The 24610-nt window shown below is 52.0% G+C and overlaps 1 protein-coding gene across 11 annotated transcripts; it reads right to left on the reverse strand.

Moving 5' to 3' along the window:
• A4GALT (alpha 1,4-galactosyltransferase (P1PK blood group)) lies at window positions 1–24610 on the reverse strand. 11 transcript variants are annotated; one of them, XM_078076700.1, is made up of 6 exons: window positions 24513–24597; window positions 23056–23185; window positions 10824–10877; window positions 7550–7656; window positions 3470–3610; window positions 1–1913 (listed from the first exon to the last, which is right to left on the reverse strand). In XM_078076700.1, exon 6 carries the CDS (start codon window positions 1865–1867, stop codon window positions 806–808), a length of 1062 nt encoding a protein of 353 aa, XP_077932826.1. In that variant the 5' UTR covers window positions 1868–1913; window positions 3470–3610; window positions 7550–7656; window positions 10824–10877; window positions 23056–23185; window positions 24513–24597; the 3' UTR covers window positions 1–805. The 11 variants fall into 11 exon arrangements, with proteins under 11 accessions (XP_077932826.1, XP_077932829.1, XP_035944210.2 ...); XM_078076703.1 differs by lacking the exon at window positions 10824–10877 and having other exon boundaries at window positions 7572–7656; XM_036088317.2 differs by lacking the exon at window positions 10824–10877.

The raw sequence follows: 24610 nt of genomic DNA on the forward strand, positions 1-24610 counted from the left end.
TCGGTGTCAAGGAGTTGCTTTTATTATGTTTATTATCCCGTGTTTATTGTGGGCAGGGTGGGGGGTGGTTTTCTTAAAATGCTTTTCCTGAGCCAAAAGAACTCCACGCCGCCACGCCCTGGAGTGGCTGGCCGGCACACGGCACCCCTGCAACGTCTCTGGAAAGGAGCGAGAACGGGGCGAGCAGGCAAGCCTCCCCCAGAGGGCTCCCCAGGCTCGCTCCTCTGAAGAAGAAACCAAAGGCAGAGAAGAGCAAAGCACCCTGCCCCCCCAACTCAAGCTCATGAGGCTGGGCGTGCACCCCTGAGGCCTCCCCCCTTTCCTCAGGAGCTCCCCTCTCGTTCCTACCCCTGTTCTGGGGCTTCTCCATCCATGTTCTCTTTGTGGGCACCTCGGCCCCCAGCAGCCTGGCCTCCCTGTGACGTCCTGGAAGCCACTTTGACGCGCACGGCTCTGGTGTGTTGTCCGGAAGACCCAGATGCTCCCCTGGCTCACTCCAGCTGATTCTGGCGGGCCCACCCCCCCCACTTGTTGCCTCCCCCCTGAGAAAGCACACCGGCCCGGGGGTGTCCCACCGGCCTCACCCTGAAGGGAGTGGATCCGGGGGCCTGCAGCGCATCCTCCAGGCACACCTCTGGGGCCAACAGCTCCCCACGCTCCCCCGAGCCTGCCCGAATCCGAGGCTGCGGCAACTCTGGCCTCCCTCTCCCGGGCCCTCCCGTCTCGCCCGCACCAGGAAAGGTGGCCGGGAGCCCTTCTCCGTCAGGGCGCCTGGTGGTGCAGGGAGGGTGGCCCGGCGGGCCCCTCACAAGTACATCTTCATGGCCTCATGCGTCGTGGGACAGTAGCGGGCATGGAGCTGGGCCAGCAGCGCCCGGGACGTGGCCTCAAGGCGCGTGCCCTGGCTCTTCTTGTTCCACACGTGGACAGCGTAGGTGGCCTTGAGCAGCCGGTGCAGCTCCTCGGGGCTGACCTCCTGGAAGTACTTCTTCCAGTCCTGCCAGGGGATGGGGTAGAAGGCCTCGCAGGGCAGGGCGGTGACGCCGTGGCAGGCGTGACTCTCGTCCAGGCTGCGGATGGAGCACCACTTCTTGAAGACGCGCGTGAGCAGCTGCGGGCCCTGGTGGCCCCAGATCCAGCCGTTGTAGTGGGCCACGAAGTCGCGCATGCACAGCGCCATGAACTCGTGGTGGCGCTCGAAGGCCAGGAAGGCACCGTTGAGGACGTAGCGGGACTGAGTGCCCAGCGTGTTGGTCAGGTTCTGCAGGTTCTTGAGGACGATGAAGTCCGTGTCCAGGTAGATGCCGCCGAACTTCCACAGGAGCGCGATCCGGGCGGCGTCGGAGAGCACGGGCAGCAGGTAGGGCTCCCAGCGGCGCTGCCGGGCCGCGTACCAGGCCGCCAGCGGCGTGTCCCGGAACAGCTCCTCCAGGTCCAGCGGGAGCAGGTGGACGTTGGGGAAGCAGCCCAGGAGCGAGAGGCCCAGGTGCCGGGGCAGGGAGGCGTTCCCGCCGGGTAGCCCCTTCATCAGGACCACCACCCGGGACTCGGGGTGGGCCCTGGCGGCCGACTCCACCGAGCACATGAATAGGAAGTTGGGGTTGGTCCGGTCTGACGTCTCCAGGAAGAAGATGTTGCCCGGAGGCGGGGTGCTGGAGAGCAGCGTAGGGGGCCCCAGTCGGGGGCAGGGGACGTCGGCAGGCAAGTTAGAGAACTCTCTTTGGCCCCTGGGCTCTCCCACGATGTGCCAGTAGATCATGATGGAGACGAAAAACATGAACTTGAAGCTGATGATGAACAGGGTGCAGACGCGCTGCCTCGGGGCTCCCCGGCGCAGCCGCAGCAGGCACTCAGGGGGCCTGGACATGTTCTCCCCGGATGACGCCAGGAGGCCGCAGCACGAACTGGCCGGTCTGCAAGAGACGAGCATCACACTCGGGCAGACTGCTGGCATCGCTCGCCCGAAAAACACTTCCCACAAGCACCAGCTACGGCCAATGCCGGCTTCTCAAAGCCCACGGGCCTCCTGGCCCTGAGTCCCACCTCCTTCCTCACCTGCGAAACGGGAATGGGGGGCCAGGGGCCGCAGTCTGGGCAGAGTCCCTTTGCTCTCTGGGACACACCTGGGAGCTTCCCGACGCCTGAGCCAGTGCTACCTACAGCATATGGCCTTCGCGGGCCCAGGCCAGGGTCTGGCACAGGCGAGGTTCTCAGAAGCGATGCCTCTGCCACGTGGCCCACGGGCCTCTCTGTCCGGTGATGCCTGGGCCCCTCAGGCCACTGGCAGCCCGTGATTCGAGGCCTAGCCCACGGACCCCTTAGCCCCATTCAGTTCCACAAGCCAGGCCTGGAGCTGCTCCAAGAGGGCAGACTGCCAAGTAGCCTTGGGGCCTTTCAGCAGAAAAGCCTGGGGCTTGAGCCGGCCTGGGCACTGGCGTGCTGCAGGGCGGGTGGGCTCCAGGCACACGGGGATGCATGCTGGGTCCTAAAGCCCTTGTCTCAGACACAATGGAGTCTCCTGGGCGCCTGGCTTCCCCAGCCCCTGCCCTGGACCGTGCTTCTTATAGACACAGGTCTGGAGCCTAGGACTATTGCCCTTCGACCCTCACCCTCTCCTGGTGATGTCCACCTGGCCAGCAGCCAAGAACATCCTGGGGGCCCAGCAGGTGGCTGGGGAAAGGAAACAGGCTTGGGCTCTGTCCCCAAGGGCAGGGCTACGGGAGCACCTGGGAGACATGGGACCTGAAGTCTGCCTGAAGCAGCTAAGCCCTGGGGCAACTCACTCAGCTCACACTTCCAGGGCAAGAACACTGGAGCCCACTAAAGGGTTGACCATCACCACACATGTGCCAGGTGGCCTGATGGGGACGTCAGACACATTTAACTGGCTGAATCCTCACGGCCGCCCTATGCAGTGGCGATCATCACCCCCATCTCACAGGTGAGGACCTCGAGGCACCGAGAAGTCTGGTAACTCACACACGGTCCCGCGGCAGGCAAGTGGCGGGGTGGGGCCTTGAAGCCAGGCCACCTGGCTCCAGAGTCTACTCTCTCAACACTGTACCGTCCTGCCTGGGAGAGAAATGGTGCAGGGGATGTGGGCACGTGCCCGGCACTTTGGGGACTCGGTGCACATTCACCTGGGCTGTTCTCACTATTCACAGAATCCCGGCCACCGTTTACTCAGCGTCTTCTAAAATCTTGGTGCCCCATACACACCCCCTCTGGCTCTCCGTAACCCCAGGGGCGGTTGGATCATTTCTACTTTAGAGGCCAGGAAACGTGGACACACAGCGGGGTGGAGGGACCGTGCAGCCTGGGGGCTGACGGGGGCCAGAGTCAACCCCTCCCCAGGACAGACAGGTCTCACAGCCTGCGAGTGGTGCCGGGAGGCTGGGACTCGAGCCTTCGGCGTGCCCTCCCAGTGGAGGGCTGGGAACCGCGCTGACGTCACTGGCTGGTAACTGACCAGCCTGGGCGGCCCATGGCGGCGAGGTGGGGATCCGGCAGCCCGGCGGCCCTCCGGGAGACACGCCCTGGCTCAGCAGCCAGGCTCCTCTGCCAACAGGAACACGGCCCTTCCACACACTCTCCGTGCCCACAAATCCATCTGCAAAAGACGGGGAGACACAGAGTGAGGAGGGTGGCGGGCTCACGGAGGCCTCATCCCCCAGCCATACAGGGTCACTTGTTCATTGATTCACTGGCTCTCTCGGCCCCACAGGGAGGGTGCTTGGGAGAAGGGAAGAGCGAGGTTGCAGCTCCGCCCCGGGGGAGCTCTCAGTGTGTGGGGGGGAACGATCTGGAAACAGACAAGGACGACGCTGGTGACAGCTGAAATGGAGCAAAGGGTCCAACGGAGCCAGTGAAGGTGGCTTCCTGGAGAGCGGACACTGATGGAAGGGCCGTGGCCAGATGGGCCTCCGTAAGCGCCACGGGGGCCTGCGCCCCCTCCCCCTGCCAGAGCCTGGCTCAGTGCCTGGCACACAGTAGGCCCACACAAACTGACTTGCCCTCTCCCTGATCTGCTCCCTCACGGACTCACTCCCCCGGCGGCCAGAGGGACACTCCGAAGACACAAGCCAGGCCATGTCATTTGTCTGTGAGACCCTCGGTGATGTGGGAGGCCCAGGTCCCCCAGGTCCTGCGTGTCCCCCGCCCCTGGCCTTACACCCCGCGTCTCTCCCCGTCGTCTGCTCCACCCCAGCCACGCCCGGCCTGCTCGCTCTTTCTCAAACCCGTCCCCGCCCCCCCCATATTGCCTTCTCAGGGCTTCTGTGTATGCTGTTCCCTCTGCTTGGAACACCCTTCCCCCAGCTGTTCACCTGGCTCCTCCCCTCACCTCCCTCTGGTCCTCACTCAGAAATCATCTTCCTGGGGGGCCTCCCAGCCCCGAGAGTCCCACCTCCCCTGTCACTTCATGGCCTCCTGTGGAGTTCACTGTCCCCGGTGCTTCATCTAGCATATGGGACATCTTGTACTCGTTTGTGCAGGTTATTTATGTGGAACGTCACTCCACGGGGATGGGTATTTTTTGCGTTTTGCTCAGCATCTAAATAGATGGCGCTGGGTGTGCAGTCAGTAAATATCGAGTGAGCAAGTGACTCAGCGTGTGGGTGAGTAAGTGAAGGAGGAAGCGAGTCAATGAAGGAGCGAATCAATGAGCGCGCGAATCGATGAATGATTAGCGAGTGAATTAATAAAGGAGCGAATTAAAGAGTGGGCAAGTCAGTGAGTTAGCAAATCGGCGAGTGACCGAAGGAGCCATGAGCAGCGGGGCTGGAGGTCAGGTGAGCAGCCTGGGATCCCCCAGCTGGGTCGTGAGCGGCAGAGCCAAGAGAAATCAAGAACCTTGTGTTGCCCTGCCCTGGTTTTCCCCTGCAAGGAGAGGCTATTTTGGTCCTGGGTATTTTTAACCCAATGTGAACCACACTGAGGAGCGGACAGAGAGTTGGACAGATCGAGGTCCCAGCCGCCCAGGGGGCCCCGCGGTGTTGGGGTGATCTGGCTCTTCCGTGGTGTGGGGTGGGGTCTGGCCCTGCTGGGGCGGCTGGATGTGCCACCTGAGCCCGCGCCTGCCCCAGTGGAGGGTGCCAGTCCCAAGCAGTGCCGTATTTGGTCCTGGAGCCCAAAACCCAGGAATAGAAACTGTGCACAGGGCCAAGTTGGCCACAGCCCAATACCCGTGTGACCTCAGGTCCAAAGCATGCTCCTGGCCCCCCGGGATGGGCCTCGCAGCTGCGGCCCAAGTCCTGGCCCTTTTCAGCAGCGCCTGGCATGTTCCCACTGCCCCCACCCCCTGCAACAGGGAGGTGTTTCCAGTTAGCTTGTTGACTGTGGCCACTTCCCTGCTCTGAGCTCCTCTGAGCTCCTCAGGACCCCCCCACGATCCATCTCAGGCAGGAAGTGAGGGTGAGACGCACACAGCTGGTGGGTCAAAGGGCCAAAGGCCTGACCACCCCCGGCTGGCTGGGCCCTCGCCACCAGCTTTGTGGGCCCTCCCCCCGCCGTCAGGAGCATCAGCGAGGGCCCAAGTGCCTAGAAATGGCTCCTCTGCCCGAACATTGTCACTCCTTGATGGCCCACAGTAGGGGCACTCCACCTCTGACCTTCCCCCGGCTCCCGTGTCCATCCAGCTCAGCCCGGTGCTGCTGGACCGTGACCCAAACAGAGCAGAGTCATGGTGATGGTCAGATACGGTCCACGCCGAACCGCTTGCCGCCGGGATGGGTGCTGACTGGCTCCCAGAGGCCCAGAGAGGGAAAGGGATTTGGCCAGGGTCACACAGCCGTAGAGGCTGGAGCTGACGCCCTCAGGGAGCTCTTCCTGCCCCCCCTGCGAGGACTGCCCCACCCCCAGGTCTTCCTTGAGATGCTTCAGGAGGCAGGCAGCCCAGCAGAAGTCGCAAACCACAAAACCAAGGAAACTGAAGAGGGACCCGACTCTCGACTCTGATCAGCTTCCCCATATTGGTTTCCTGTAGCTGCTGAAACCAATGACCACAACAGGCACCTATTTTTTCACAGCTCTGGAGAGTAAAAGTCTAAAACCAAGGTGTCGGCAGGACCCGACTCCCTCTTGAGCTCTAGGGGAGAATCGTTTCTTGCTCCTTCCAGTTTCTGGTGGCTCCAGGCCCTCCTGGGCTTGTGGCCGCTTCCTCCAGTCTCTGCCTCTGGGCTCATGCGGCCTTCTCCTATGTGCGTTCTTCTCCTCCTCTGTCTCTTGTAAGGACACTTGTCACTGGACTATGGCCTGCACCTGGCTAATCCAGGATCATTTCCTCATCTCAAGATCCTTAACATAATACCTGCAAAGACCCTTTTTCCAAAGGAGGTCACAGTCACATGTTGCAGGGGGTAGGACACAACGTATCTCCTTTGAGGCCACCATTTATTCCACAACACCCCCTTTCTATGTCCCTCTGTCCTGGAGTCTCAGAGCCACCCTCGGGTCACACACACTGCCTGGAGTATCACTGAAATGGCAGCTCCATGGAGAACGTGCCTCGGTGGGCCTCTCCGCATGGCAAGAGAAAATGGTTAGATGTCATTTGCACTGGGGTTTCCCAGTGGAGATGGGGTGGCTGTCTGCTGGCTTTGCCTGCCCAGCATCCATTCCCCCTTCTTCTGATAACAGTACCCTGATTTCCTTTGAGGAACTACCTCTGCCCCACAGATCCCCCTCTCTAGTTCTTGGGGTATGCACACGATTCAAGTCTGCCTAATGACTGTGCCACGTTCTCCTGGCCACAGTGAGTAGCTCAGGGAGGACACGTAACCCAAATCCAAGCCAAGCAGAGTCACATGCTTTCTCAGGGAGGTGCTAAGATTGAGCCAGGAGTCAGGAGGGGAGAAGCCTGCCTGAGAATGAAGCTGGCCCAGAGGCAAGCAAAACCAAGAGATGGAGAGAAAGAGATGCATGATGACATCATCTTTACACCTGGATTCTGCTATGCCTGAAGCTAGTCCACCCTGGACTTCTTGTCATGTCAACCCCCCCCCCCACACACACACACAGGGGAAAAGAGAGAAAGAGATGAGGGAAGAGTCTACCAAGTTGAAAGCAGGGATACTTCTGGAGACAGGACAGGATCAGGAGCTCAGACCCTCCTTGGCGGGAAGAATCAATACCTAGAGCTTGAAAATCCTGCCTGAAGCGTCCGCTGTCCTGCCCCCACACCCCCCTCCCATCTTTCAGGGCATAAATAAATATTTCTATTCAAGAAGTAGTAGTTACAGTTACTAGAAGGTGATCCTTGTAAAAATGGATGTTTTCAGAGCAGAGATTATAAAATGTTTCTTCTCCAAAGCCTGTAAGATGTTCTAAAGCCAGAAATCAGGAAGGCAGTGGCTTGCTCTTTGGGAGATATTACCAACAAAATGAGGGAGGTGGAGACTTGTTTTTCCAATAGGAATAGGGCAGATTCTTGGTTCTGAATCTTTCCTCCTCTGCTGATGTCATACAGAGCAACAGGGGAAAGAGAAAATAAACCACAAGCTACAGTTTCAGCGAAACTAGGGGCATGAAAAACCCATAAACCCCAACTCACATGTGAGTGAGGCCCAAAGCACCTGAGTCCAGCAGAAACAGCAGTGAGCTGGGGAGGAACAGCATGCAGAGGAGCCCAGAAGTGGAAGATCGCAGAAATCACCGCTTCTAAAAGGAAGATGAATAAGTCAGAGAGTGAGCTGTAGCCTGAACGAACCAGGAGAGTTCAAGTTTGGAGGCAGGTGGCCCCTTTAAGCCAGCTGGGTTCTGTGAGGCAAAAGGGCAGTGGATCCAGAGAAGGGTCATATTTTATTTTTTATTATTTTTTAAAAGATTTATTTATTTGAGAGAGAGATAAAGAAAGCGCACAGCAGGAGGGGCAGGGAGAGGGAGAGAAAATCCCAAGTCAACTCCATGCTAAGTGCAGAGCCCAACACGGGGCTCAAGCTCAGGACCTGACCCGAAACCAAGAATCAGACACTTAACCAACTGTGCCATCCAGGCACCCCAAGAAAGGTCGTATTTTAAAGGAATAATCCTTTTCCATAAAAACAGAGAAACAGAGAGAACTAGCCTGGCCTCTCTCCCAATTTCCACCAAAGCCTCCTATTAAATGCTGATCCAGGAAAATTCAACCAATTTGAATATTTAAAAAAAAAAAAAAACAGTTAAAGGAATAAAAAAAATAAACAGTGTCCATACAAAGATGCTCCAAGAATGAAAAGGGAAAGAAATACTAATGTTCTCTTATGTATAAGGAAAATTCACCATAAAAATATTCCCATAAAACAGGGGCGCCTGGGTGGCTCACTCATTAGGCGTCTGCCTTTGGCTCAGGTCATGATCCCAGGGTCCTGGGATCGAGCCCCACATCGGGCTCCCTGCTCTGCAGGAAGCCTGCTTCTCCCTCTCCCACTCCCCCTGCTTGTGTTCCCTCTCTCGCTGTGTCTCTCTGTCAAATAAATAAAATCTTTAAAAAAAAATTTTCCATAAAACAGATAAAAATCCTAATACAAAATTATAGCATGAATTAAAAAAAAAAAAAAAAAACTTTAAAAAGTAATTCCAGTTATGAAGGCAGACCAAAATGCAGAAATACAAGAGCCGAAGAAGAAATGGTCAGGCAAAGTGACAGCAAGACATGAGGATGACATGTGATGTGAGAACTGACAGACCTCAGGAAAGAACTAGAAGGAAAATACAAGACTACTTCAGAAATAAAGATTAAACGACAAGCAATTACACAGGAGAACAGACTCCAGACAAAGTACAGGAAGAGATATGAAGATTAAAGTAAGAAAAAGTCAACAAAATCCAGCAGAAATATTCAAAGAGATCAAAGAACCAAAAAACAAGATGGAACGGATTGCAGAGGAGGCCCAACACATGTACAACAGGCCTCCTGAAGAAGAAATGGAAACAAATGAATAGAATAAAGCTCTGCAATTATAATTTAGGAAAACCTTCCCAAAATAGGGGAAGACCCGATTTCATGAATTGAAAAGGCACAGCATGTACTAGAGAACAGTGACCCAGAACGGTAAATCCCAAGACATAGGACGGTAAAATCACTGGGCTCTAAAGGTACCATGATAAATCTTTGGATAGCTACATACAAAGCCCAAGCCATCAACGAAGGATGGAGAATCAGGCTGCCATCTGATTTCGCCACAGCAGCGTTTAAAGACAGAAGATAGTGGGGCAACACCTACAGGGTCATCAGGGAAAGAAAGTTTGAGCCAAAGATAAACCTAGAGCCATGTTGTTCTTTAAATATAAAGATTATAGGACACCTGGGTGGCTCAGTTGGTTAAGCTTCTGCCTTCAGCTCAGATCATGATCCTGGGGTCCTGGGATCGAGCCCTCCATCGGGCTCAGTGAGTCTGTTTCTCCCTCTTATTCTGCCCCTCTCTCTGGCTCGTTCTCTCTCTCTCTCTCAAATGAAAACATAGAATCTTTTTAAAAAATAAATACATATAAAGATTACACGCCAACAGCTTTGAAGTATGACTTCGGCAAGATTGCTCCTCTGAGGAAAACCGAGGAATCAACTTCATTCAACCAAGTGGTGCTTGAAAGAACTGTAATAAGAGGACTGAATATATTCCCCCAAGAAAGGGTAGGAACAAAGATGACAGATGGAATGAAAATGTTATCTAGCCAGACAACATGGAAATGATACAACTACCCAAAACTTGGTAGGCAAGGGGGAAAGGAGGTCGAAAGTGGAACGAGCTCTGTGCTTACCTCATCTTTAATTGCAAGCGGTAAGAGCTAAAAATCCAACAGTAAAAGTTTAAGCGTATTCAAAGTACAAAGGCGGCAATAAGAAGGATAACACTGCCCTATTTTACTGAATCTAGTAAGATGCATCGTTATGTGATGTGCCCACTAAAAAAACCTAAAATGCTGCCAATTAAACAATGTCACTCTGCTTTCTTATCATGCAGGACTTTTATCTGGAAAAAAATGGTTTAGTCAGATTTTAAAATCACCTAACCAAGGGGCACCTGGTCGGGAGAGCGTGCGCCTGTCGATCTCAGGGTTTTCCCACACAGGATCACCTCCTGCAGCGTCATGTGTGGGCCATGCAGCATTTTGCAAAAGTGCTTCACTGCTGTCTCCAGAATGCTCTCCCCAGCTGCTGATACTTCTTCAGATTTTTGCGTAAGTGCCTAACTACGAAATGGCAACTGTCGTGAGCCCCACCTGACCAAGAGCTGCTGGAAGGATTAGGAAGGAAAGAAGATATGACTTATCGCTCAGTACAGGGTCAGCTGAAATGGGACAGCGACAAGAGAAAGGGAAACAAGAAAGAGGAAACAAGTTAAGTTTATTGTTCATAGAAGAGAAACAATACTGTCTAAAAAAAGAAGAAACTAAGAGTATTATATAAAGGTGTAAATATAAATGTAGCCACTAGAACAAAAATAACAAGCTTTCCCAAATATCAGAGGGGCTTTCTTTTTTTTTTTCTTAAACACAGTGAAAGAATAAAGAATATAGCCCTCCCGGGCGCCTGGGTGGCTCAGTTGGTTAAGCAACTGCCTTCGGCTCAGGTCATGATCCTGGAGTCCCTGGATCGAGTCCCACATCGGGCTCCCTGCCGAGCAGGGAGCCTGCTTCTCCCTCTGACCCTCCCCCCTCCCACGTGCTCTCTCTCTCTCATTCTCTCTGTCTCAAATAAATAAATAAAATCTTAAAAAAAAAAAAAAAAAAAAGAATATAGCCCTCCCATGTGTGCGAAGACGTATCTACATACGCACACACAATACGACAGAAAGACCAAAGACACCTGTGATATCAATATATATAAATAGGCTTAACTCACTTACCTTTATGAAGGAAAAGATGTTTGATTTAGATCCCAAGCAAAACCCAACTCTATCCTGTATTTGAGAGATAGAGATATACACCAAAGTGATTTTGAATGGTTAAAAGTAAAAGAAAGAGCAAAGGTAGAAACACAAATACAAACAAAAACAAAGCTGGGCCCATAATCTTAAGCTCAGACTGAGAATTCAAGCCAACCCCCACTAAATGAGCCCAAGAAGGGCCATTTATAATGCTAAAGTAAAGGGTATGATTCACAATGTACCAAATAACACTGCAGCAATTTTCAGGAATTAGAAATTACAGAATGCTAGGATAAATAGATTGAGACACACTAATAAGAGATTTTAATTCCCTTCTCTTAGCCCAAGAAATAAGTAGATCAAATATAAATAAGAATTCAGAAGACGTAAATAAAATAATGTATAAGGTTCTACACTATATAAAACTCTCTATCCTATCTCTCTATCTCTAGACTTTATTTTTTACTTTTTTAAAAGATTTTATTTATTTTTTTGACAGAGACAGACACAGCGAGAGAGGGAACACAAGCAGGGGGAGTGGGAAAGGGAGAAGCAGGCTTCCCGCCGGGCAGGGAGCCCGATGTGGGGCTCAATCCCAGGACCTTGGGATCATGACCTGAGCCAAAGGCAGACACTTAACAACTGAGTGACCCAGGCACCCCTAGACTTTCTTTTTAAGAGCTGAAACAAAATTTTGAAAACAAAATTGACAAACGTTTAGCTAGATTCATCAAGAGAAAAAGAGAGAGGACTCAAATAAAATCAGAAATGAAGGAGGAGAAATAATGATTGATACCACAGAAATACAAAGGATTATATGAGAACACCATGGAAAATTATATGCCAACAAATTGGACAACCTAGAAGAAATGGACAAATTCCTAGAAACATATAACCTTCCAAAACTGAATCAGGAAGAAATAGTAAATTTGAAAAGACAGATTACCAGTAATGAAATCGAATCAGTAATCAAAAAACCCTCAAAAAACAGAAGTCTAGGACCAGATGGCTTCACAGGCAAATTCTACCAAATATTTAAAGAAGAGTTAATATCTATTCTTCTTCTTTTTTTTAAGATTTAAAAAAATGTATTTACTTCAGAGAGAGAGAGAGCACAGAGGGAGAGGGAGAAGCAGACCCCCCGAGCAGGGAGCCCGATGCGGGGCTCGATCCCAGGACTCTGGGATCATGACCCGAGCCAAAGGCAGACGCCTAACCAACTGAGCCACCCAGGCACCCCAATACCTATTCTTCTTAAACTATTCCAAAAAACAGAAGAAGGAAAGCTTCCAAATTCATTCTATGAGGTCAGCGTTACCCTGATACCAAAAGCAGATAAAGACACCACAACATGTGTGTGATGAACATAGGTGCAATAATTCTCAACAGAATATTAGCAAACCAAATCCAACAATATATTTAAAAAAATCAGGCGCCTGGGTGGCTCAGTTGGTTAAGCAACTGCCTTCGGCTCAGGTCATGATCCTGGAGTCCCTGGATCGAGTCCCGCATCGGGCTCCCTGCTCGGCGGGGAGTCTGCTTGTCCCTCTGACCCTCCCCCCTCTCATGTGCTCTCTCTCTCTCAAATAAGTAAATAAAATCTTTACAAAAATAAAAATAAAAAATAAATAAAAAAATCATTGTGGGGGGTGTGACGGGGAAAAAATAATTCACCACAATCAAGTGGGATTTATTCCCAGGATGCAAGGGTGGTTCAGTATTCACAAATCAATCAACATGATACATCATATTAACAATAGAAAGGACAAAAACCATATGATCATCTCAATAGATGCAGAAAAAGCATTTGACAAAGTACAACATCCATTCATGATAAAAACTCTCAACAAAATAGGTTTAGAGGGAATATATCTCAACATAATAAAGTCCATTATGAAAAACCCACAGCTGACATCATACTCAATAGGGAAAACTGACAGCTTTTCTTCTACAATCAGGAATAAGATAAGGATGCCCACTCTCACCACTTTCATTCAACATGGTACTGGAAGTCCCAGCCACAGCAATCAGACAAGAAAAAGAAATAAAAGGCATCCAAATTGGTAAGGAACGAAACAAAACTCTATTTGCAGATGACATGATAGTATATATAGAAAACCCTAAAGATTCCACCAAAAAACTACTAGAACTAATAAATGAATTCAGTAAAGTCACAGGATATACAGAAATTAATATACAGAAATCTGTTGCATTTCTACACACTAATAATGAAGTAGCAGAAAGAGACATTAAAACAATCTCATTTACAATTGCACCAAAAGGAATAAAATACCTAGGAGTAAACTTAACCAAGGAGGTAAAAGACTGGTACTCTGAAGACTATAAAATATTGATGAAAAAAATGAAAGATGACACAAACGGAAAGATATTCCATGCTCATGGATTGGAAGAACCAATACTGTTCAAATGTCCATACTACCCAAAGCAATTTACAGATTTAATGCAATCCTTATCAAAATACCAATAGCATTTTTCACAGACCTAGAACAAATAGTATTAAAAGGAGTATGGAACCGGGACGCCTGGGTCGCTCAGTCAGTTAAGCATCTGCCTCCGGCTCAGGTCATGATCTCAGGGTCCTGGGATCGAGTCCCGCATCGGGTTCCTGCTCAGAGGGGAGCCTGCTTCTCCCTCTGCCTGTTGCTCTCCCCTGCTTGTGCCATCTCTCGCTCTCTCCCTGACAAATAAATAAATAAAATATTTTTAAAAATGTGTCGGAACCACCAAAGACCCCGAATAGCCAAAGCAATCTTGAGAAAGAAGAACAAATTTGGCGGTACCACAATCTCAGATTTCAAGAAATACAACAAAGCTGTCGTCATCAAAACAGTATGGAAACTGACACAAAATAGACACATAAATCAATGGAACAGAACAGTCCAGAAACAAACCCATGCTTATATGGTCGATTAATCTCCAACAAAGGAGGCAAGACTATGCAATGGGGAAAAGACAATCTCTTCGGTAAATGGCGCTGGGAAACCTGGACAGCTACACGCAAAAGAATGAAACTGGACCACTTTCTTACACCATACACAAAAATAAACTCAAAATGGATTAAAGACCGAGCTGTGAGACATGGAGCCATAAAATTCCTAGGAAAGAGCACAGGCAGTCCTTTCTTTGACCTCAGCTGTAGAAACATTATTTCTCGATATGTCTTCTCTGGCAAAGGAAACAAAAGCAAAAATACATATGTGATTTTGGAATTTGACAAATTGATTCTGAAGTTCATATGCCAAAATAAGCGAAGACCTATAGGAAAACTCTGACACGGAGGGAAAAAAGAGGAAGGACTGGAAGTTCTTCAGATATTAAAACATCCTATGAAGTTGATACTTAAAACAATGCAGTCTTTGGAAAACACAAAAACCAGAAAACAAAAACAATGCAGTCTTAGCGTCTGAACAAACAGGGCAATGAGACAAAAGGTTATCACAGCGATCATAAAGTCCCTGCATAGCCAATGAAGGCAGGATCCCCAGTTAGTAAAGTAAAATCGGTCTTCTTTTTTTATTGTTTTTAAAGATTTTGTTTATTTATTTGACAGAGAGACAGCGAGAGCAGGAACACAAGCAGGGGGAGTGGGAGAGGGAGAAGCAGGCTTCCTGCGGAGCAGGGAGCCCGATGCGGGACTCGATCCCAGGACCCTGGGATCATGACCTGAGGCGAAGGCAGACGCTTAACGACTGAGCCACCCAGGCGCCCCAGTAAAATCAGTCTTCTAAGGTGTTGGGCAACTGGAATAGAGGCTGGGTTCACATCTCAGAACATGCCCCAGGATAAACTCCAAATGTAAAACAATAAACCCCATAAACATTTAGAACAAAACATGGGCGGATTCCTTCATAACCTCAGAGTTGGGAAAGTTTTCTTAATTATGTACGAAATCCATCCAGAAGCCATAAAAGAAGAGTACTTTTGACTCCTTGAAAAAGCCTGACTGCTCCAGTGTCCTCCCCCAAAATCCCAACAGCAAATCCAAAATGGAAGGGACAACTTGGGGTAAGTTTTGTCCCCGTCGGATCCCAAAGGTCCGATTTTTCCGAACCTCTAAAGGGCTCCCAGGAATCAAGAAGACAACCAACGACACAAAAGAAAAGGGGCCAAAGCCAGTTCATACACATGCAAAACATGCCCCTTAATATGTAAGCAAGAGTGAGGATCTTTTTGTAAGTAAGAGAAATGCAAATCGAAACACTCAGTATAGCATCCCCCCGCCCCCCGCACCACCCCGGGGTCTGTCCGATTGGCAAAAATCCAAAACTTGGACAGCACATTCTCCTGGCCAGGCTGTGGGGGGACAGGCACCCCCCGCCCAGGGCTGCTAGGCATGCTAAATGGTTCAACTCCAGTGGTGGAGGGCAAGTGAACGGCTATCAAAATTACACAACCGCTTACCCTCTCAGCATGTAACACCACTGTGCATTTATCTGTAGATAAGTGTCATTCGTACAGGTCACAGGTTGTTTTCAATTGCCACCGACTGAAAACAGCCCAAGGTCTTTTTTGAAGGGACTGATTAAATACACAAAGACACACTGATACCGTGTAAACATCGGCTCTCAGGGGGCAGGGGCGAAGGCTGTTTTACTCATTGTGCATCCCTTGGGGCTTGCACAGGCCCTCGCACATAGCAGAGGCCCCATGTATATTTTCTGAACAAATGAGTAAATTATCCCTAAACTGCTCACAAAGCCAAGATCAGATAGGGTAACTAACCCAGGCGAATGCCATTTGCAAACGGCAAACCACGGGCGGATGCCGATTACAACTGTTAGAAAGTGTAATTGAGGGGCGCCTGGGTGGCTCAGTTGTTAAGCGTCTGCCTTCGGCTCAGGTCATGATCCCAGGGTCCTGGGATCGAGCCCCACATCGGGCTCCCTGCTCCGCGGGAAGCCTGCTTCTCCCTCTCCCACTCTCCCTGCTTGTGTTCCTTCTCTCGTTGTGTCTCTGTCAAATAAATAAAATCTTTAAAAAAAAAAAAAAAAAAAAAGTGTAATTGACATGGCCTGCCTCACCATCTGAGGGTACAAAACAAGGTCACATACCTTTGACTTTTCATATTGAAATACCCGACTCTTTCCTGGTCCCCAGAGAGGAAAGGTGACCTTCCCAAAGCTGCAGGGCTAGTAAGCATGGGAGACAGGATTTGCACGCAGGTAAATCTGCCCCCAAGTCGCAGACCTCTCCTCTTTCCCCGAGGCCATCGCTCCCTGCCAGGGTCACTCCAGCTCTGCACTGGAGGATGGACTGAGGATCAGGCTGCCTGGGGTTGGCTTCTCAGGAGCAGGGTGAAGTCACCCCCCTGAGCTTTATGTGCAGTTCAGGCAGCATAAGCTACCATGAATCCGGACTCCTACACATTTGCTGTCTTTGGCATGTGCATACACACGCTTACCAGGATGGCTGGGTATGGAGGAGCTTGCTGTGCTGGTCATTTGCTATGCCCAGCGATCACAGAAGCACAAGTAGCAGCGAGAAATCTTCATCAGATAAGATCATGGCTGGCAAATGAAATGCCTATGGAAAAGGTTTTTATAAGGTCCAGCCTGAGTTAAAGATTCCTGAGTTCACTCTATTTGGAAGAAAAGTTCCCAGCTTGCTTCACTTTTTCCTTTTTTACTGTATTACAGATTACAAATAACTGGCAACAAAAGAGAGCACCAACCCTGCCCTGCACGATACGCATACACAGCATTGACCATACTGGGAATGCTTAGTCTTAACAGTCTTTGCTAACTGCGTATTGCCTAAGCAAGGGACCTGGTTGCTGTCTTCTACACACCTGCTCTGTGATCTTGGAGTCTGACCTCTCTCTCGTCAATTCTGAGCCTCAATCTCTTCATCTGTAAAATAAAGAGCTTGGGAAAGACAATCTCTAAGGACCATTCTAGAAAGATCTTCCAAATCTGGTTTCTCCAGCACTAGTTCTGTTCATTCCATCAGAGGCGGCCCTCGCTGACCTCTCCAGACAGGGTATTTCAGGGCCACCTGCCCCTTGGTGCCAGGCCAAGAGCACAGGCAGATAATAAGGCCAGAAGGATGACAATTCACAGATAAGAGAGTTCCTGCTCAACCTGATTACAAAAATCTTGGAAAGAAACCCATCAAGCCCTTGGCATCACACACAGTCCCCTGATCCTTCATTCAACAAATGCTTGAACACCCATTATGTGCCATGCCCCACTCCAAGATCTGGAAATAGACAGCAGTGAACAAAGCCGATCGTCTTTTGCTTCCTGGAGCTGAAATTCTAGTGGGAGAAAATTAATAAGTAAAGAAATACATCAGGTGGATGACAATGTGCTATGTGGAAAAATGCAGCAGGGAGCTTGGACTGGGAGGCCCAGGGGTGGGGGTGCTACTTCACACAGACCAGTAAGGATGCCTCTCTGAAAAGTTGACATTTGTGCGGAGAGCTGAAGAAAGTGAGAGGACCAGTCTTAGGGCTAGCTGGGGGAAGTGTGTCCCAGGAGGGAAATCGGTGAGTGCAAAGGTCCTGGGGCATGTGTGCCTGAGGTGTTGTTGAAATAGCCGAGTAGGGGCGCCTGGGTGGCTCAGTCGGTTAAGCGGCTGCCTTCGGCTCAGGTCATGATCCCTGGGTCCTGCGATCGAGCCCCGCGTCCGGCTCCCTGCTCAGTGGAGAGCCTCCTTCTCCCTCTCTCTCTGCCTGCCTCTCTGCCTACTTGTGCTTTCTCTCTCTGTGTCAAATAAATAAATAAAATCTTTAAAAAAAAAAAAAAAGAAATAGCCGAGTAAGTAAAGTAGGAGGAAGAAGGTACCAGGAGAGGAAGTCAGAGAGATAATGAGGAGAGCAGGTCATAGGGAGCCTTGAGGGCCACTGGAAGAATTTGTCTCTCTGACTGGGAGGGCTGCCATTGGGAGCTTTTGAGGATTAAAGGGCTACAGTGTCCCATATGTCTTAAAGAGATCTTTGGGATCTGGCTGCTTTTTGAGACTAAACCACGGGGCATGTGTGGCAACAAGAAAGCAGTTATGTGGCTCTTGGGACAGTCCAGAGGAGAGGGGGGTGGAGGGCTGGGAAATTAGGGGGAGAGCCCCTCTTGGAACATCTTTCTGACACATCTCTCCTTCCCACGTCAGCCCCCATGACCACAGCCCAGCTCAGGACTCTGTCCTCTGCCTCAGGCCTACCACCCCCCACCTCTTCCCTGGCTTCCTGCCTCGGCCCCAAGCAGGTCTCCACACCCCCAGCCACCCAGGCCTTCCCCTGCAGCCCCTGCCCCTCCCCAGGCCCACAACTTCCAGAGGCTGACCTCTGCCAGATTGCTCAAGCCATCGGGCTCTGGGAATTCCAGATTTCTGCAATATGCTCTTTCCTTTCCCTTAAAACATCCCTCCATCCTCCCCTCCCCAGCAACCTCTTAACCGTAATATGTGGGAAGAGCTGCCCCTTGCCAAGAACACACCACACATCAGGAACCCTGCCAAGCACTGATCACTCTTACGTCCTCACGTTTACTACCACAGCCCCATTTCACACTTGAGAAAATGAAGGTCCAGAGAGGAAAGGCGACCTTCCCACTGCAGCAGGGCTAATAAGCATGGAAGGCAGGATTTGCACCCAGGGATGTCTGCTCCGAGTCCTTGGACGGTCCTTCCTCCCTGAGTCTCTCCTGACCTAGATGAGCAGAGCAGGCCACCTCCAGGAAGCTGCCTGGATTTCAGCACAGCTCCCACTGTGGGCTGTGGCCTGGATCCCCACTACACACACTGGCACTCGTGGCTACCTTCCAAACGAGTGGGCATGTGAGCAGCACTTACCCCAAACCCCGGGCCTCGTCCACAGCCTAGACTACGGGCAGACCCTCAGGGCCCCGGGTGAGTCCCGCTGGGAATGCCCAGGGTGCACTTGGCCGTGGAGGATACTGGAAGCAGAGGAACGTGGGCACTTAGCCACACGCCGCCACTCTCCCGAGGCTGTAAATGACAGTAACTGAGGGAGGGCACCATCAGCGTGTGAGGACCGAGGCAAGAAGGAAAACCACCCTGACACTCCAGGTGCCCTTGAACAGGACGGTAAAAACGTGAAAGGAAAACCAACTCCATCGCTCAAACCCACCAGGCTCTGGGATTTCCACGTTTCTGCAGTATGTGCTTCCCGCTTCCCAAGACGTCCCCGCATCCCCTCCCCTGCCCAGCAGCCTCCTAACCAGAATAGTGGAGAAGAGCTGCCATTTGCTACGGGGTCCACCAAAATGCTGTTCCCGGCTGCACGGGGGACAGGTGATTAGAGTCGTGGCTTCATGCCTTTGAGTATTGTCTCCGTATTTCCACAATCGAGGGCTTGTGTGTGTGTCCAGTCACCACCCTGCAGGGACACCTGCTTTACTCCACCCCGAAGACGGTGTGAGGTCACTAAAGACCCGAGGCAAAAGCACGTGACATATATTCTTCTCGGTCCCTTCCCAATGCCTCCATGTTGCCGGGGACCTGCCACACGGGGCTGTCGCAGACACGGAGCGATGTTTACCCAGAGCCGCATGTGCACAGAGGGAGATCCTATTACACGTACTGTTCTACTCGCTTTATTTTTCACTTAAAAACGTGCTGGGCCCCTACCGTACACATTTCCTAAAACTCATCAAACTGTATGCGTGCAACGATGTGTAAACTGTACCGGGATAAACCTGCTTGAAAGCGTACGCTATGCCCTCATTTCATGTCCATAAATACAGCTCTGTACCCTAATTTTGCAGGGCGACAGTGAATCTCATATGGCAGTCCCATCCTTCACTTTGCCTATTTCCTGTCCTGACTCCTGGAACTGTGGTTTCCATCTTTCTGCTTTTACGGACAACACCGTGGTGAGTATCTTAGCACTCACGTCTTTGAGCACATCCTTAATGACTTCTGTAGGACTGGTTCCTAGAAATGAGCCTCTTGGGTCAAAGGAAACGTAATTTAAAGTTGTAGGTACGGATCATTATCTTGTCTCCAGAAAGGTTTTTAAAACTCCGCGTTCTCTGGGCGCCTGGGCGGCTCAGTCGGTTAAGCATCTGACTTTGGCTCAGGTCATGGTCTCAGGGTCCGAAGACTGAGCCCTGCTTCTCCCTCTCCCTCTGCTTTATTTATTAGAGAACGCGCATGCTCTCTCTCTAATAAATAAGTAATCTTAAAAAAAATAAAGGGGGTGCCTGGGTGGTTCAGTTGTTAACCATCTGCTTTTGGCTCAGGTCATAATCCCAAGGACCTGGGATGGAGCCCCGCATTGGGCCCCCTGCTCGGCGGGAAGCCTGCTTCTCCCTCTCCCACTCCCCCTGCTTGTGTTCCCTCTCTCGCTGTGTCTCTCTGTCAAATAAATAAAATCTTTAAAAAAAAATGAAATAAAAATAAAAAGTCCATATTCTTGGGGCGCCTGGGTGGCTCAGTTGTTAAGCGTCTGCCTTCGGCTCAGGTCATGATCCCGGGGTCCTGGGATCGAGCCCCGCATCGGGCTCCCTGCTCAGCGGGAAGCCTGCTTCTCCCTCTCCCACTCCCCCTGCTTGTGTTCCCTCTCTCGCTGTGTCTCTCTGTCAAATAAATAAATAAAATCTTAAAAAAAAAAAGTCCATATTCTTTCCAGTGTCAGGATGCGCCCACCTTCCCATTACCCTCGGCATGGGGAGGGGAGGGGTGAGCTGCTTGAGCTGCCATTTCTGAAAGGCTCCCTGTCAGGCGTGGAGCTCCTGGTTAATAGTAACAATACTATACCATTTCCTGAGGGCTTACTCTGCACAGACACTGGTCAAAGTGGTTTTCGTGGAGTAACTCATTTAATCCTCCCGATAAGCCCTGAGGCAGGTGCTCTTATCAACTACAGCTTAAGAGTTGAGGGAACCAAGGCACAGCTGGGATTTCAACGCCCCTTGTCAGGTGGAAGGAGTCTGCCTGTGGCCCAGCCAAGTTCACCTGGGAGTGCTCTGGAGCTGGAAGCTCAAACTCACCGCAATAAAGAAAAGGCACTTAACCCTGAGCCTCAGTTTCCTCATCTGTAAAGTGGGAAGAATAGCACAGGATGGGAGAGGGCGTTATTATCTTTTTTAATATTTTATTTATTTATTTTGAAAGAGAGCATGAGTGGGGGTGGGGTGGGGTGGGGGGGCAGAGGGAGAAGGAGAAGCAGACTCCTTGCTGAGTGGAGAGCCGGATGTGGGGCTTGATCCCAGGCTGGCAGGATCATGACCTGAGCCAAGGCAGACAGACGCTCAACCGAGTGTGCCACCCAGGCGCCCCTGCAGAGGGGGTTAAATAATAAAGTGTCTGGCACCTAGTAAGGGCTCAATCCATGGCCCACCCCCCAACTCAGGAGGCTGCCTTGGAGACCTGATGGGAAGGTGCAAATGAAGACCTCAGACAACTGGAGAGTTGGTGGGGGCAGGGACCTTTCTGGGCTCTGTGTCTACGTCTGCGACGAGGGATTCTGCTCTTTCAAATCAAGTCTGTTGGGTGAATGTGAAGACCACTTCTGCTTCACTCTCATGTGCCTGTTCACCTAGCTCCCCGTTTGCCAATTCAGACTTTGCACAGGTCTGACTTCCAGAATGTGCGGTGTGTTCCCGCTGGAGAGTATGGGCACAGGGCAGAGTGTGCGGGCACCAGCCAGAAGGGAAGGGGCTCTTCTAGTCCTGTGGCCAACTCAGCTTCCACTGGAAGCTTCTGGATCCACTGAGGTCTGTCCAGAGGGAAAAGAGAGACAGGAGAGGAAGGGACTCTCACTCACTGAGTAAGATGGGTGCAGCTTCCTGATATCTACTAGAAATGGAGGCACCAAGAGGAGAGAGAGTCTCAAGGGCATGCAGTCGATGCCAGGAGAGCCAACTTTGAATGCATCCCTGCCACTCATCAGCAGACTGAACCTGAACAAGGCACTTTCCCCTCCCTCGGGAGTCTGTCCGTTGGGGGAGGGAGGGGTTGGTAACACCTGCTACCTCCCAGGGAAGCAGGGAGGACTCCAGGGGATGAGGCTTGCAAACAGCACTGGGAGCTGGGGGCCTGAGGACCAGAACCTCTTCTCTCCACTGAGCTTTTCCACCTCCCTCTACATGAAGATCAAAGCCAGTTCATAAGGTGTCAGCCGGGCCCTTCCCTTTTGCCTCCTTTCCTCACCAGCTCAGAAGTTCCCTCAACCAGTGCCAGTCACCCCCCACCTCCTGCATCCTCTGGGACCTCAATCTAGGGACCTGCCTCTCCTCTGGGACTCACCACTCCGTCTTCTGGCTCCTTCCTGTCAGCTCATAAATGCAGCCAAGTCTCCTTTACGGAAAAGCACCCACACAGATAAAGTAAAGTAAAAAGAAAAAACGTGCTCTTTCAAAACACACACCAGCAGCAGCAAAAATAAAAGCCAAATGATAATCTGGGAGGAGGTCTTTGCCACCAAGAGACCAGACAAGAGGCAAATACCTTGCTGATGAGCTCAAACAAATGAATCAGAAACTCACATTTTGTGGTCATTTCCCAAGGCACATATATTTGCCAAATCACTCTGTACACCTTCAGCTTACACGGTGCTGCGTGTCAATCACAGCTCAGTAAAACCGGGGGTGGGGTGGGGGGTGGGAATCACACAAAGATCCTAGCCGTTCATGCTCTTTGATTCAGCAATTTCATTTCTAGGAAATAACAAGAAATGCACACTCGCAGCCTGAGGAAGTACGAAATGGTACAGGTCCTCTGGAGAGCCAGCTGGCTCTAGGTAGAGCCCTTCTAGAGGTTCAAATGCAGTGACGACCAGGTGATGCTCTTTCCAGGAAAAATCGGGCAATGTGTACGTGCAAAAGTTCAACGTAACATTATTCCAAAGAGCCTAAATTTCCAATGTGTTCCCTTTACTAACATGATAAAACACAGGTAAACATTGAAAAATATTAAAAAAAGGTTTGAGAGAGGTGAGGAATTTGAAAAATTTCTATAGACAAGATATATTCAAATATGTTAAAAAGTATTTTTTAAAAAGTTCGGCAAAAATGGCGAAATTTAACAGTAGGATTCTCCAAGTGGTGCAAATATGGCATCTCCCCCCTACTTCCTACAGTTAATTCATTCCAAGCAACATTTAGGGAGCACTGTGTGCTGGGCTGGGCACTGAGGTTTCAGGTAAGGTTCCTTTCCTCTAGAAGTTTCCAGTCTGGACAGGAGTGGCACAATGAAAACACAGGGCATTTAGCAGGTATTGTGAGCTCACCTAGGAGGTCCGACGGTTGGGAGGAAGTGCATTCCAGAGGCACATCGGGCGCAGAGCTTGGGTGAGCAGGTGGCTGGTAGAGCCCTACAGCCCACCTGCCTGGACGGAGGGCCAGGAGGGGCAGCGGCCGCTGGGGAGGGAGGCGGTGGGGGAGGAAAGAGCTGTTTCCACATTTCAAGCTTCCCTTTCTCATCTGTCCCTACTTCCAGTCCTGTCGCAAATGTCCCAGGCAGCCACCTCCTCTTACTCTGCCCCCGTCCCAGTTTGGACCTTTAACCTGGGCAGCTAGAAGGGCTTCCCTCGGAATAAGGAAAGGAGACAATTTTCAGAATTTCTATTTGGGAGTTTGTCCTCTTATAGCAAGCTGTCAGAGGATTCCATCTCGCCTCTCCCTTTCTTTTGTATTTGGGCCCACCTGGGGGAGTCCCCCCTAGGGGATCTCCGAGCGGGAACACGGAGCGCAGACCTAGGTGTGGAGGGTAGAGTCCTGGCCAACCTGAGCCCTGCTTCTGCCGGCCCCCAAGGGGCCTGCGAGGAGCAGGCAATCACTCAGCATCTCCGGGAGACAGGAGACGCAAAGGGTGTCCTCCTGAGGGAGAGGTGGATGCAGGGGAGACGGCTTTTAACCCTCTCAGAGCCAGAGGCTCAGCTGAGTCTGCCCAGGAGGTGGGAACGTCTATTCCAGGGTGTCAGATGAGGAAACTGAGGCAAGCGTCCCCGCCCCCCAGCAGCGAAGGGCAGTGGACTCAGAGACCCCCTGCCAGAGCCGCTCCCAAGCACATCACAACTCCCACTCAGGGGTTCCCATCTGGCTAGCAGGGAGGGAGCGAAGCGAGCCGGAAGGACGGGTCGTCGGCGGGTCGGGATCCCTGAGAAGGGGAAGGGGCGCTCCGACCCAGGCCCTTCCCTCCACCTGCAGGGCCCTCCCCCCGCCTCGGCACTTCCGAAGCCAAGGCACCCCCCGCCCCCCTCGACCCGGGCCGACGCCTCCCGCCCCCGGCAGTCTCCCCTCCAGCGGGCCGCTCCCCGGCGCTGTCCCAGCCGCACCCCCTCCGGGGCCAGGAGCGAGCGCGGCGGGGCGGCCAGGCCTCCCGAGACCATTCCGCGCCCCGCAGCGGAGCGGCGCGCCTCGCCCCCGGGCCTCCCGCCCCCACGACCCTCTCCGCCGGCGCGGGACCCGGGACCCGGGCGGGGCTGCTCCCCCCCTCGCCGGCCAGGCGCCCGTGCAGCCGCCGCGCTCAACTTCGGGGCGCAGTTAGCGGGGGACCGCCGCGCGCAGTCGGTGCGCACGCAGATGTCCCTCCGGAACAGGTGGCCCGGGCGGCGGCCGAGCCCCCCCCCGCCCCCTCCGCAGCCCACCCCCGCCTTCTCGCGGCACCCCTCCCCGCGCCCGGGGCGCCCCCAGGGCCGCACCCGGGAGCCCCCGCCCGCCGCCCCCTGCGCGCGGTCCCGGGTACCTCCGGCTCCCGCGGCGGCGGCGGCAGCGACAGCGGACCAGCTGGTCCCGCGGGCCGGCGGGCGGCGCGGCGGCGGGAGGCAGAGCCCCGAGTCCTGC

The sequence above is a fragment of the Halichoerus grypus genome, chromosome 6 (assembly GCF_964656455.1).
Source record: "Halichoerus grypus chromosome 6, mHalGry1.hap1.1, whole genome shotgun sequence".
Taxonomy (NCBI): domain Eukaryota; kingdom Metazoa; phylum Chordata; class Mammalia; order Carnivora; family Phocidae; genus Halichoerus; species Halichoerus grypus.

Coding starts and splice junctions, on each gene's coding strand:
- A4GALT (XM_036088323.2), bottom strand. CDS start 1,867: ATGTCCAGGCCCCCTGAGTGCCTGCTGCGGCTGCGCCGGGGAGCCCCG.